Here is a 13,520-nt window from a genome sequence, read left to right as displayed (position 1 = left end):
CTGGCTCGTAACGACGACACCGATGGTATTATGTTAATTCAGCGTATCGTTCGAGTACTTACGGATACCGGTGTTCGTAGCGATAAGCTAATAGATAAAGTTGCCTTTACGCTGCTGTGCCGAATCCGCGCAAGACATCTTCGAAAAATCTCTCTTCTTCGTTAATTTCCCACCAAACTGGTATGTAGCGTACACGCGTTGACGTTGCTCACCGGCAATTACGAGCACGCGCAGCACATTTATCTACGTATTGTAAATAGAAAAATAGTAATTGTAAGCGACGTTGAACGGAAATCCGAAAAGAGAAATTCGTTGAACAGAGGGCTAGCAAGGCATTAATCGCGGAGATTAACTTCGCTAAGAAGGGGATTAAGAAAGTTAGTCGTGGAGCCAAGTCGTGCAGCGAGGGAAGGAACTCGGAAGCCGCTATCTGCTGCTAAGCAGTTTACGAAGGACCGACCTCGCGATGTCGTCAAACGCTTTCTTCGCCGGAGCACGACCGCTGTAGGTACTTTTTTTTCTTGCTCCTCGAGATGTTCTTTCCTTTGGAACTGAGAATCGTAAGTAGGGCTGAACCGTATTACCGTATTACCTTTCTCCGAACTCGTTTCTCGTTCGCTGTTTCAATTATACGGTAGCTCTGCTAATTGCACTTTTCGCTTTATTTTCTGCCCCACCAATTGGCTTTTCTTAACTTGTTCTTGTCCTGGGACGGAAAACCGTTCCCACGATAATCTACGTATACATACATGGATACTCTTTATCGAACGCGGATCCTTTTTTAGTCGAATCCACGTGGTTTCCAACGTGGGTGGATCTTTTCGATGTAACATCCTATTTAAGACACATTTCGAACAACACTCCTAATAATATTGTAATAGTTTGATTCGTAAAATTGTAAACATAAATCAGGCTGCATTTCGTTCCTCGAGCGTCGTCGCGGGAATCGATCCTGGTTCAAGTTACCGGTGTTATCGATGCATCGATGATAGTTGGCGATGGTAGGCGGATTCTCTTCGAACGATGCGCGCATCCTCTTCACGGTGGCAATTAACGAGTTATCAGCGGCCATCAAACTCGTCCAAGGACGAAACTTTCCCAATTCGTGCTCGAGAGTTTAGACACCAATCGGTTCATTCGATTTCGAAGGAAAAAGATTGGATCGATCGATTGCCGGATTGATGGAGCCGCTCGAAATTGCTGATTGCGCCTGTCGATGCCCGTTGAAAAAGAGTCGCCCTCTCGAAACGTAAACGCTCGAGAGAACTTTGGGTAGCGTTGAAAATTCATCCTTGTGCTTCGTACAAGTTACGTTCTTCCGATTCTACGATGACCATCGATCGTGAAATAACTCTTCGATGCTTGATATTCAAACCGAACAAGTCACGTTGATTTAACATGTCCGAGAAATAATTTTCTTAAAGATTATTTAAAAAGTAACTTTTTTATATTCGAAATAAATTCCTTTTAACGAATTTCCCCAGTAAAACGAATAAAAGATAAACGGCAATTCGAAGAGACGGCAAGACGAATAAGAATGCAACAAAGATAACTGACGATTCGCCAAGTTCGTTGTAAGCTGCTTACGATAACGATCGGGTCAGCAGACCGAGCTCCGAGCTCCGTGCTCCGAGCTCCGTGCTCCGAGATGCTAGGGGGGGGGGTGGGAGGAGGCGTTAAGGGCGGGCGCGTTTAAGATGCCTGACTTCCTTCCCATATTACGATCCATTTACCTTGAGTCTCGTGATATTAGGAATCGACGACGAATCGATTTCACGCGATAATACGGAGACCATGGGGTTTCCACATAGGCCCGGTGATCGCAAACCCGTGCACGTACGAGAACGCACACGAACATGGATAGCATGGCGGAAGGCAGAAGGCACGGATCCATGGAATTGTCAGCCATTCCAGACTCCAGGGATTAACTCGCCCAGGAATGCATTCCTCCTTTCTCTACTCCCACCACTCGTCTCTCGCTCGCTCGCTCTCTCACAGTCTTTCCGTCTTTTCCCGTATTTCGTCTCTTCCTCCGCCATTCACCTTTCCTCTGATTTTCTCGCCTCGTCCCCCTCTTCAGGATAGGGTAGGGAAGCACTCACAGTCATTTTCTCCATTCTGCGATTCGATTTCCGCCGATATTGCTCCCGTCTCGCTAGATTCTTCCATTCGGTCGGATGAAGACGCTGCTGCCGAGGGAAATATATTCATCCGCGTCTAGCAGAGAGAACGAGAGCGAACGAAACAGGGGGGCAGGTCGAAGGAGCGATGGGTAGAGACTGATCTGAAAAAGGAAAAGGCCAATTGAATCGTTAAGGAAGAAAGGGGAAGGGGGGGAGAGAGAGGGAAATATAAGACGTTTCGCGACGCAGCCAACTAATTTCACCGTCGTCGATGCTGTTCATTTTCCATCTTTTTTTTTTTCCTACAACCTCGATCAATGTGTCTACGTATCTGTTCCAAGATCGGGCAGAGGATCGCTGGTATTTAAAGCGAACCGGTAAGATCAGCGCGCTTACACGCACGCACGCACGCACGGTACAGAGAGATAATCGAAAGACGCGAAAGTCGTGTCGAAGCAACTGCCTTTATCATTAACTTCCTTGCTTTAAAGTAAAAAGGAAAAATACAAGACTGGTTGGTTACGTTCGAGTCTCGATCAGTCTCGAGTTAGCGCGGCTCTATCGATCGCAGGTAACCACGCGATCGGTTGGTGCACGTTTCTTTTAAAGCGCGCGCGCGCGCGCGACCTGTGTGCGTAATACGTGTTTCAATGGAGAGAGCAATCGGAGTGCGCTGTGCAGCGCAGCCACGGCCATGATTGGTACGGCATTGTGCGCCAGAACCAACGGAGAAATTAACCATGATCTCGATCAAACGATCCCAACAGTGTGCGCGTGCTAGCGAAATCCAGAGCGGCATGGCGTCGGCCAGCCCGGCGCACCGTAGCACAGCACGGCGGTATCGCAGTAGTGCTGCATTGCAGCTAACTTTGGGATTCGAGTATGGGAAATGTATTCGTATTTATGTAGGCGCTTAAGTCGGATTAGCCGAGCGGAACGCGAGGATAATCGTGGTCGGTGCTATCGATCTTGGCGAACCGACATCGAACCGTTGTTTAAACCGAGTCGAATCAACGAAAGGAACTCCCAGCGATCGCGATCGTGCGTTAAAACCGATCGACCAACCAGTCGCTGCGACCGGTCTCGAGTTCCTCGAGTTAATCCAACGATATTCTCGGCCCGCCCCTCGATCGAACGTTCACGCACTCCATTTCCTGCAATTCGAGCTACATAATTCCAAGCCTGATCGAGTCGGCAACAACATTTTTACTCGAACGCGAGCTTGGTCTAATCGACGGAGAATCGAAGAAGAAAAGATCGAACGAAATCGAAATCGAAATTCCTGTTGTCGCGCGTCGATGCAGGATCGATCGTTTCGATAAGAAAACCGCGAGAATACGGTCGCGACTGTTGATAGTCGATCCGGGTCGTAGGTCCATGACGCGTCGACGTTTCGCGCGCCAGGGCGGACGATGATACGATGATACCGCGGTGCTCAGCACCGTAACGGTGCTCTGTAATTAATCAAGTGCGCGAGGTACGAGGCGAGAATACAGGGCTGTTCCCTGCAACGCGACGCAGCGTTTACATACTCGATGCTCCCGGCTGAACGATGCACGTATCTCGTACATACATGTATGTACATTGTATATGTAGTTGCGCGTAGAGCGTGTATTATGGGACAGTCGCGCGCGCACCAACAACTCGATACGCGCTGCGCTACGATGCGCGCGTTCAAACGAGGGAAAAGAGGCCGGGGTGCCGAGTGTACCTACCTACGAACACGAGATAAATAGCAATGGTTGCATAATTCTCGACTGGGACAGATGTGTATCGTGATTGTAGAAATGGAGGAATCGAGCCGCGTAACCGTCACGCACGGACGAGTGTTGCTATCTACTGGCATCGGATCCAACGATTTTTCTTCCACACAATCGGATTACCGATGTTTCTCGTGTTTCGGTAAAATGGTCTGGTCGACGTCAACACTCGTCGCGACCATTTTACGGAATTTTTTTACGGAAATGCACGCATTACGACACACGTAACGACAAAGGGAACAGCTTCGGATGTAAATGCGAATTTCAGCCAACACGCACAAATTAAAGAAACGTTTCTGGTTTTGGACGAGTACGCGTCCATCAAGCTGGTTCGATATCCTATTCGATCAAGATTCGATTGTTTGGCTCGACGGATCGTTGGAAAAATGCAGTCGAAAAGACAGCCGAGAAAGAAAATCTGATCCAGATTCGTACAAGGCAAGGGATTGCGCGATAAGACAAAGCCACCGTTAATCCAAGACAAATACACGTTTGTAAATTGTAGTTGGATCGCGTTGACGGAAAGAGACGAGAGACAACGGGTGTGTACCATGTCAGCGTGTAAATGTCTGGCAACGTAGGTAGTTATCCGCCGGTTACGCAATATCGGAAACAACACGTAGGTACAATTGCATCCAACTTGTGGCTGTTACGTAATTATCGAGAGCTCGCGGAAAAACAATACCCTCGAGTAACTATCGAACCTCCTTTATACAAACATGCAGAGAAAAATATCATTCGTAACGAGGTGTGCGAAGCGGTAAGTATTTCTGTTTAATTGTGCTTCGCACCGGTGTTTCCTTTCACGGGTGAAATTGAAACCGGCCGCGAACAACTTTTACCAACAATGATCGCCAATTTCCTTCTGATTAATAAAACTTTACACGATCGTGTTGTTTGCCAGTTAGACATTATGCACGATGTTACGCGTGCGATAGGTATCTTATCTTACGACAAACATGGTATGCGAGGCGTAAAAGTGTAGCGTAGATGACGAGTTCGCGGTCGGGAAACTAGTAGCGCAGGTGCATCCGTGCTGGTATAACGCAAGAAACGGCCGGATATAAACGTGTTTCCGGCACCTGCGGGCATGCAAGTTCACTGCACGCGATACAGGTTTCTGTCACGGTACAGATCTTCCGATCTTCCGGATTCACGCGTATCGGTTTCTCAGGTTATCAAAGCACCGTTCATACATAATGGAACCCGTCCCTTGCTACCTTTCTGTCGTCGCGTCGTCTTGTTTCCCCATGCGCGTCCTCGATCCCTCTTTGCCCTCCGGCCGCACCGCTCTCGCTCACGCTGTCATCCGTCGCGTCGCATCTCCAGCCATCTCTGCCTCCAGGGTCGATCGGTGGAAAAAATCGCTCGCGAAATTTCGCCGACAAAGACCAGGACTAAAGCCGAAGAGGCTAGGGATAGAAAACAGAGAGAGAGAGATGGCTGCTGGTAAGAAAACGAGGAGCCGTAAATGTTGGAATGCGGGCGGCAAATCAAGAGGCGACCAAGCAATTATTTGCCCGGTATATTTAGTTTAGTTTCCTCAGCAACGGACCAGCAATCCGTTGTAAATAAAATTTTCTATAAAATTTAACGATACCTTGAAGAAAGCTACGCTTGGTAATAGAATGTGTAAAACCGATAACGTAACACGGTATGCGATTGATAATGTTTCAGGGAGGGGAGTGGTGCTGGATAGTCAGGGTCCGGTGTTGATCTCGGAGCCACGCTCGTCGGTCGAATTCTCGAACGAGACCGGGACAATGATCCATTGTTCGGCCCAAGGTAGTCCCTCGCCAAGGATCGATTGGCTTATGGGAGACGGGTCACCGGTACTCCCTATACCGCACATCCGTGAGATCCTGGTAAATGGCTCGATGTACTTATTGCCGTTCGGAGCGGAGAGCTACCGACACGACGTCCACTCGGCGCTCTACAGATGTCAAGCCTCGAACAGTGTCGGCAGAGTGTTGGGCCGTGAAATTACGGTAAAGGCCGGTGAGTACCTTTATTTTACCTCTTCCGACCGATCGAATCTTCAATCTTTCCACCGCCAGCCCTCCCCCCGACAAATCTACAACTCTTTATCCTCTCTATAGTATAATACATGTATAATATGGCATATCGAACACATCGGTTACCAAATCAAACATTTATTTTATTTTACTTAAAAGTAGCTTTATTGTAAGAGAGTGGTACGCGAACGATGCGTACACAGGCCGGCACAAACTTGTCCTTGCGTTACAGATGCACGCACCTATACTAACCTAACGTAACTCGTCGATGTCGTCGGGTCAAGCTTTGTGCCAACCTGCGTATCTATAGGAGAAGAAACATTGCAACGCGGTAAGAGGATACTGCGAAAACGTTTTACGTTTTACGTTTTACGTTTTACGTTTTACGTCTAAATAGACAAAGCATAGAAAGTAGATTGTAGAAGTATGCAGGAATTATCGAGGCAAAGACAAGTATTACCAATATTGCCCTCACGTGGATCGCGAACCTTGTATTTTTCTAGTATTTCTCAACGAATGCAATTTTCTCCGCATATACATAGATTCCGCGGCGTATTGTCGTTACTCGTAATTAGAGAATTGAAAGCGACGCGGTTGTAACGCGCTTACTGTATGTATAATATTTAGAGGAGAGTGAAGTTAGCGTGGTCGCAGCAGCGTTAGCCCGTTCCAGAGCGTCATCAGTGTCGAATACTTAGGTACTGCCCCGCCGCGTACAAATCGGCCGTTTCTCCCTGTTACGATGTTCTAAACCACGACGACAGAGGGAGAGAGAAAAGCGTGGAAAAACGTTCGCGACTCGAGCCAACTACATTTATCGCCATCCCGCCAGGTTCTCCGCCTCGGCGCGGCGCTACCTCGCCAGATGTATGGCCTTAAAACTTGCACTCGCTTATAGCTAACAACAAGCGGCACTCACTGCCAAGATCAAGATTCGCGGTCTCTCGCGCGCTGCCAAGTGCTTTCACCTACATTTTCATACGGACGAGCGTAAACGTTCCTACTCGTTCGCGTTTAACGTATGTATGTACGTACATATGTACGTACTACAAGAGAAGAGGATCGCGGGAAACGCAATACCCCCCATCCCCCGTTGCTGACCAAACTTCCGACAAACGACCTTTTTCGCTTTCCGAGCGAACAAGATCTCGCGATCTCCGAGTCCTGCCAACGATCGGTTATCATCGCGTTTAGCGGCTCTGCGAGTTGCACCGGAACCGCGAGAGGTGACCGATAATTGCCGAAACTACGGTTTCCAGATGATTTTCAAATCCGCGTTGCTCGCCGCCGGAATAACGAGCTTCCGATAGAAAATGTCTGGATAGCAGTTGTGGGGGTTAACGGGGTAGGCGGCGATCAATTCTGTTTGGAAATTCATAGTGACGCGTTAGAGAGGCGCGACTCCTTTTACGATTGTTCGTTTCTACACCGCCTATAATATCTGATAACGAAAATTGTCAAGTCGTTGGTTTATATGTTACGCGAAAATGTTCATTTCTCGAGCGTTCTCTTCTTCTATCGTACAACGGCCGGCCGGCGTCACAGCTTTTCATTCGTCATTTTGCGAGGACGTTTTCTTTCTCGATAAACCGATAGTAACTTTGTTTCCAGTGGTGCGTCAGAAGTACGAGGTCCAAGTGCGAGACGCTTATGTCCTGGCAGGAAATACCGGTGTGCTCAGGTGCGAAATACCAACGTACGTTAAGGAATATGTGGCGGTCACATCCTGGGTTCAGGATTCCGCCTTCAACATCTTTCCTACGCCGAAGAGCGGTGAGTGAAATTGCAACAAGTACAGTTGTCGATCTCGTGTCTCGGTACACGCGATCGCGGAACCGTTTTTTCTGTGTCGCGCGTTTCGTTTCGTCGCGTCGACAGACTCGTGAAAATGCCACATTGATAAAACGAAAAGAAGCCTGACAAATTGCTGGCTCGTTTCTGTATCGGTGGCGATGCGCGGGATACATGGAAACGGCATCTGCGTCGGCCCGGTCAATATCCGAATTAATTCAAGTTTCAGGGGGACGAAACAAGTATCCGTGTAGGTATGTATGTATATGCATTATCGCGATTGCGCGTCCCGTGTCCCGCATTAATCGTGCGCTAGTGCGCACAAAGGAAAAACCAGAGCTTGGAAAGGAAAGAAGGAAACTTGGAAAAACATTGTTACGAAACGGACGCTGATCGAACGCGACATGAACAATTTTTTCTTCCCCGAAACTTTCCCAACATATTTTCTATCGACGCGGGCTCGATAATCGTTCGTCTTATCGTGTAGGAGGAACGAATCCTCATGGAAAAACTTGATCCGAGTTATTTGTTGACCGAACCCCTTCGTTCCCTTTCGAAATTTCGTATTGTACCGAATAAACGGCAACTTTCTGACGCACGGTCTGATCTATGCGCGACTAAAACTTTTCCGAGCGATACGTTTTCCGTTCAAATCCGCGCCAGGCTGCGCTCTTGTCTCTCTCTCTCTCTCTCTCTCTCTCTCTCTCTCTCTCTCTCCGTTTCCTCCTCAACCGCAAGATTGAATTTTCCTTCGAGAACCATCGGGACTTGAAACGTCGACTTTTCTGCGCAGCGACGGTTGGTCGTGATATTTCATTCAATCCTCGGTATAAATATCATTTTACGACAATTTGCCGGATAATATTTTGGGGGTACGTTGGACGGGTGTATGGGAATTTGTACAACGGACCGTACACGTAAGTTGTAAAATGAACACGTCAACATATTCAGGCGCCATGTAATCGTTTCGTTCGCGTGAAAATAATTCCGACAATTTTCTAAAGTAACGCGTGCACGATCAACAGCGCGAAATTCCGTGTAGTACTCATTTCATCCGAGCACCGAGGTTCAATTAGAAATGGCAACCCTACCAACTAATTTAATTAACGGCGGGCGAACGTATACACAAATGTAATTGACGCTGGAAAGTCACACGCGCGCGCTCGCATACATTTTCACAGTCTTGTTTCAGACGGACGAAATCGTGAATTAGACAGAATTTGCGTCGCTATTATGTTAGCGCAACAATTGGAACGCAACCGGTTTTGTTGTTTCGCCCGTGACAACACACTGATAGAACACGGAGAAAAGAAAGATGGAGAATCGTATTATCCAACGGTTTGTCAGGATCTCGATATGTTCCGGTGGTACGTTAACGCGAACACTCTATGGTTCTCTAATATCGAAACAATACGCGTTTGCCTAGTATTTATTTCCGGCAGGATTAAATGCTCGAGCGGGAAAAAGCGCACCGCGCGCTATTCGCTCGCCTGCTATTGTACTCTCGATTTCGCGTCCCAGGCTAAAAAAAAAGAAAACGAAAAAAAACAGAAAAAAAAGAAACACGCACACACACGCACGCACGCACGCACGCACGCACGCACGCACGCACGCACGCACGCACGCACGCACGCACACACCCGACTTCGTAGGAGCGTGTACCTTTCTTGAAACCGGTGCTTTCAGAATTATTACACCGGCTAAATGGCATTTCAGCTCGTTAATGGGTATTAAAAAATGTTTCATTTGACCCAACCGGAAATCCGCTATCTCCATTCATCCGTATTTTCATTCCGCGAGAGCGTCGGCACGTCCCGAACCAGGGTACGCGATCCGCCAAGTCTTGCAGCGAGATTAAATCCCGCGTAATCGGTTGGCCTGCCCTCTCTGTCTATGGCGTCCCTTTTCGGGTAAAGAGCACTCGGTACCATGGCGCAGCCGGGCTCCTATTCTGCCGGTCTGTACACCGCGGCTTATTCGAGCATATTATTCCGCGTGTACGTGCACAAATATTCGCGTGGCCGAACGCTGGTTAAATCCTGCCCCATCAGCCAAATAGACGTCTGTCATTTTCCCTACCGCTCTTACGAATGCGTTGCATGTCGCGAGCCCTTCGCCCTTCGCCCTTCGCCCTTCGCCCTTCGCCCTTCGCCCTTTCCCCTTCGATACTCCATTACGCTTATTAGCGTGAAAATCAAATCAATCCGTTTAAAATGAAATTAAATTTCCCCTCGATCGACGGACGGAGATTCCTCGGCGTTCAAGATCCTTGACTTGTTGACCGGATAAATAGTTAATCGTGTTTTACACATAAATTTTTACTTCCGAATCCAGCCTAATTGCGAGGTGAACAATTTTATCGAATATTTTCATTCACTTTTCGTTAAAGTTTTCCGGTGTTCCGGCGTTCGGTTGCGCCCTAACACCAAGTTCCTGGAAAAGTTCCAATAGTTGCGGCATTTATGCTCGCTACATTCGATACTCGATTATCGGTGGTCGATTTTCTATTCGTTCGTAGGTATAATTTATACCGTGAAATCGACAATTTTCTTCTCTGATCGTATACCCCTCCATGATTCTGTGAACGCGTAGACCAACAAACGGCTGACTAAGTTGTTGTGGTACGAGAGAGTTATCATCAACGGGTAGAATCCCGAGCAATTTCTTGGAGAATAATGCAATATCACGAGCGCGCGGAGGATGCGCGGAACGAGCGACGGAATATTGACACTGGCAGCCAAGCCAGGCGGGCGAACCGGTGCTGGAAAAACGGGAAAGCAAAGTGGTAGGCAGGTGGAGAGGTAGGGGAGCAACGAGTATGAATACAGTCATTTATACGGTGAGGTGTGCGAGCGCGGGCAAAAACATTTTCACGCGATATATGTTTTCCGCGTCACCTATGGCACACGTGCACTCGCCGAAAATACTCACGGAAAAAGGGAATTTACGTAATATATTACGCGTCGACCCAGAAAGAAAATGTGAGAAAATAACGGCTAAAGCGTCCCTTTGTGCTGCGTCGCGTCGCGTCGCGTCGAGTCGAGTCGTGTCGAGTCGAGTCGAGTCGCATCGCGTCTCGTCGGGCACAATACACGCGAAACAATTTCCCATAATTTCCATTAGAAGGTGCGCTTCGTACCCCGTGTCCCGTGCCCCTTTCCCCGCAACCTGTGTCCGGTGCCCCCGTCTCACGGTACATATTTTTATCGTTCCTCTTCGCTCGCCGAATTTTCATGCCGGTCCGAATCACTTTTATCAACTCGTACGGTAACTCGGTTTCCAACCACCGAATCGCGACCGAATCGAATGCACCGTTAACAATGGCTATTTCGCCATCGCGACCAACGATCGTTGCGTCAAAAATTGCCTCGGAACGCGATCGAGGATTAACGTTCGTTTTATAAATAGACACGACCTACTGCTAGTCTGTATCTCCGCGTGCGAATTTTTCCGACTATGTATCGATTGAACTTCTGACCCAGAATTATCTTGAACCGCTATAACGGAAGGTATGCAAAATACCGATCTATTACCGCCCATGTATTCACACAATCTTCTCATTCTTATTCCCCAAAGACTTTTTATTTTATCTCGTCCATCTTTTCACTTGGGAATTCTACCAAACTTGTCGAATATGAAAGTAGCGTAGAAATGTTCGGCAAATGTTTACAAACTTGCCCCCCCAAACAATTGTTCGAGCGGTGTCCAATAATAATTCCAAGAATAATTGTATATTGTATGTATTCGGCTAGAAGCTGACACCACGTTCAGTACGAATTACACGAACGAGACGAGACGAGACGTCCGCCGACGCGGTGATAGTACGCGGGATTTTTCTACCAGTATGAATCGATGAGACTGTATCTAATTAACATCGACGTCGACGTCGACGTCGACGTCGACGTCGAGGCTCGGTTATTTCGGTCAAGCCCGGAGGACAACGGTGCCCATCGGTCGAATTTTCATTTTACGCGTCCATTTAATGACGCTCCCGTGCCTGCCGACTCCACAATTAACGACCAAGCCCAGTTTCCAAATCATTTTCCGTGCACCTTTAATTATTCGTCGATTTACAACACGCGCGATGCGCACCGATGCCGCGAACAAAAGGGAGGATTTTCCATTAAAAAAATTTACATATTAATGGAAGCGCAGCCCGTCGTTAGAACGAGACACGATCGAGTCGAAATCTGGATAAAAAAAGGAAAAAAAAAAGAAGAGAAGAGAAAAAAAGAAAAAGAAAAAGAAAAAAAAAAGAGCAAAAGGGGAAGGGGAATGGGCAGCATAGTGCCTATGCGCGTATCGCGGAATCAGTGATACGGATCTGCTTTCAGATGGGAAATATCATATGCTGCCGACCGGGGAGCTCCTGATATTCTCAATGACATCGGCCGATGCACAATCCAGTTATCGATGCCGGACTGTGCACCGCGTCACAGGCGACACCGTGGAAAGTTCTTCGTATGCTCGGCTCGTGATGAACGGTAAGTTTCAGATATCAAACACCTGTCGTCGTTGTCCCGTGGATCGATCACCCACGCGATCTCGCCGCACCGAGTGGATGCTTTCGTGTCGGTAAATGCACGCGGTTATCTCGAGCACGACAGGAAATGGAATTTTCCACTAGCGAATCTATGACCAGGCTGCAACGGGTCACGATATTAGATTAAGGTGTGGACTCGTTTCTATCGTTTCAACGATACGCGTCGAGTCTAGGATATTTAAACATGTTTGATATCAAGCTGAGACGATCGTTGTTAAGTTAAGGTTTACGTCGCAAACGATCAATTCTATCGAGGCGGGTAGGCGACGGCCATCGAGTAAAAATACTTAATCCTATCGAATAAAAAAGGGCTAAAAAGGGATAAGACGAACGAGTCCGTGGGGTAAAAGCTGCGTCGGCATAATGATGATTAAAGTACGTGAGCAGCCGTTCGTTCGTAGTATTTCTCAGGGATATCCAGGGAACGTTCCGCGCATCTACTTAAACACGAGCGTTTATACAACGATCTCACGCATACCTCTTGCATAATAAATCATAATGCATTGTTGCGCGTTTCCTGTGGCGGCAGGCCGCGCTCGCTGTGCTCGCGCGCGTTCCCTTCTTCATGAATAAATCATGAGTGTCCGAAATGCTAATGGCCGAAACGTTCGCACTCTCTTCTGGTCGTTGGTGTCTCTGTGCCACGAGCAGCTTTTGCTCCCAGTTGTAAACAAAATGTACCGACGAATCGATTCGAACCTTTCGGCTATCGGCATTCCATTACGCATTACTTTCGATCTGTCTATACATAGGTTAAAGCCTAATGCAACAGTCGCAGCAACTAATGCAGCAAGTAATGCAGCAAGTAATGCAGCAAGTGTAATGCAGCAAGTCGTTCGTTGCCGAAACACCGACTTTTCTTTTCTCAAAGATTGCGTGTATCCAATGCTGCGATATCCAATACTACATACATATACATATACGTAAATACGCACGTTCGTCCGACAAGTTGAAAAACGAATTTAACCAAGCTTGTCCCTTCGTTGGTCGGTATTTGGTGGACGCGTGATATGTAAACGGTCCTAATCGACCCCTGTTAACGATCGTAGCTATGAACACGATGGCTCGTCGACGGTGCACTTGATCCGGTGCAAGAGAGCTGCTGATTCGTAAGACATAAAATGGGTCGAATGTGGATGAGCCGTTGGAACAATGGGTTGGCTAATGATGAAAGCGCAAGCCGAGATGCTCCGGTGGTTCCGAGATAGAGAAGAGACGAAATCGAATGCGAGATGAACATATTGTTCGTTGGTAGTTGCTCGTCGCCTGAAACGATGAAATCAGAGGC

General features: G+C 47.7%; 1 protein-coding gene across 1 annotated transcript in view; it reads left to right on the top strand.

The window, feature by feature from the left end:
* LOC122397883 (Down syndrome cell adhesion molecule-like protein Dscam2) overlaps positions 1 to 13,520 on the top strand; it is a 62,992-nt gene that overhangs the window by 35,080 nt on the left and 14,392 nt on the right. Inside the window, exons 3-5 of the mRNA XM_043397347.1 lie at positions 5,561 to 5,881; positions 7,510 to 7,671; positions 12,024 to 12,173. Coding sequence (XP_043253282.1) covers positions 5,561 to 5,881; positions 7,510 to 7,671; positions 12,024 to 12,173 — 633 coding nt within the window. The remainder of the gene's footprint in view (positions 1 to 5,560; positions 5,882 to 7,509; positions 7,672 to 12,023; positions 12,174 to 13,520) is intronic.

The sequence above is a fragment of the Colletes gigas genome, unplaced genomic scaffold (genome assembly GCF_013123115.1).
Source record: "Colletes gigas isolate AHSC1104 unplaced genomic scaffold, ASM1312311v1 Colletes_gigas_Sc00010, whole genome shotgun sequence".
Taxonomy (NCBI): Eukaryota; Metazoa; Arthropoda; class Insecta; order Hymenoptera; family Colletidae; genus Colletes; species Colletes gigas.
This window is presented reverse-complemented; position numbering and strand designations above follow the sequence as displayed.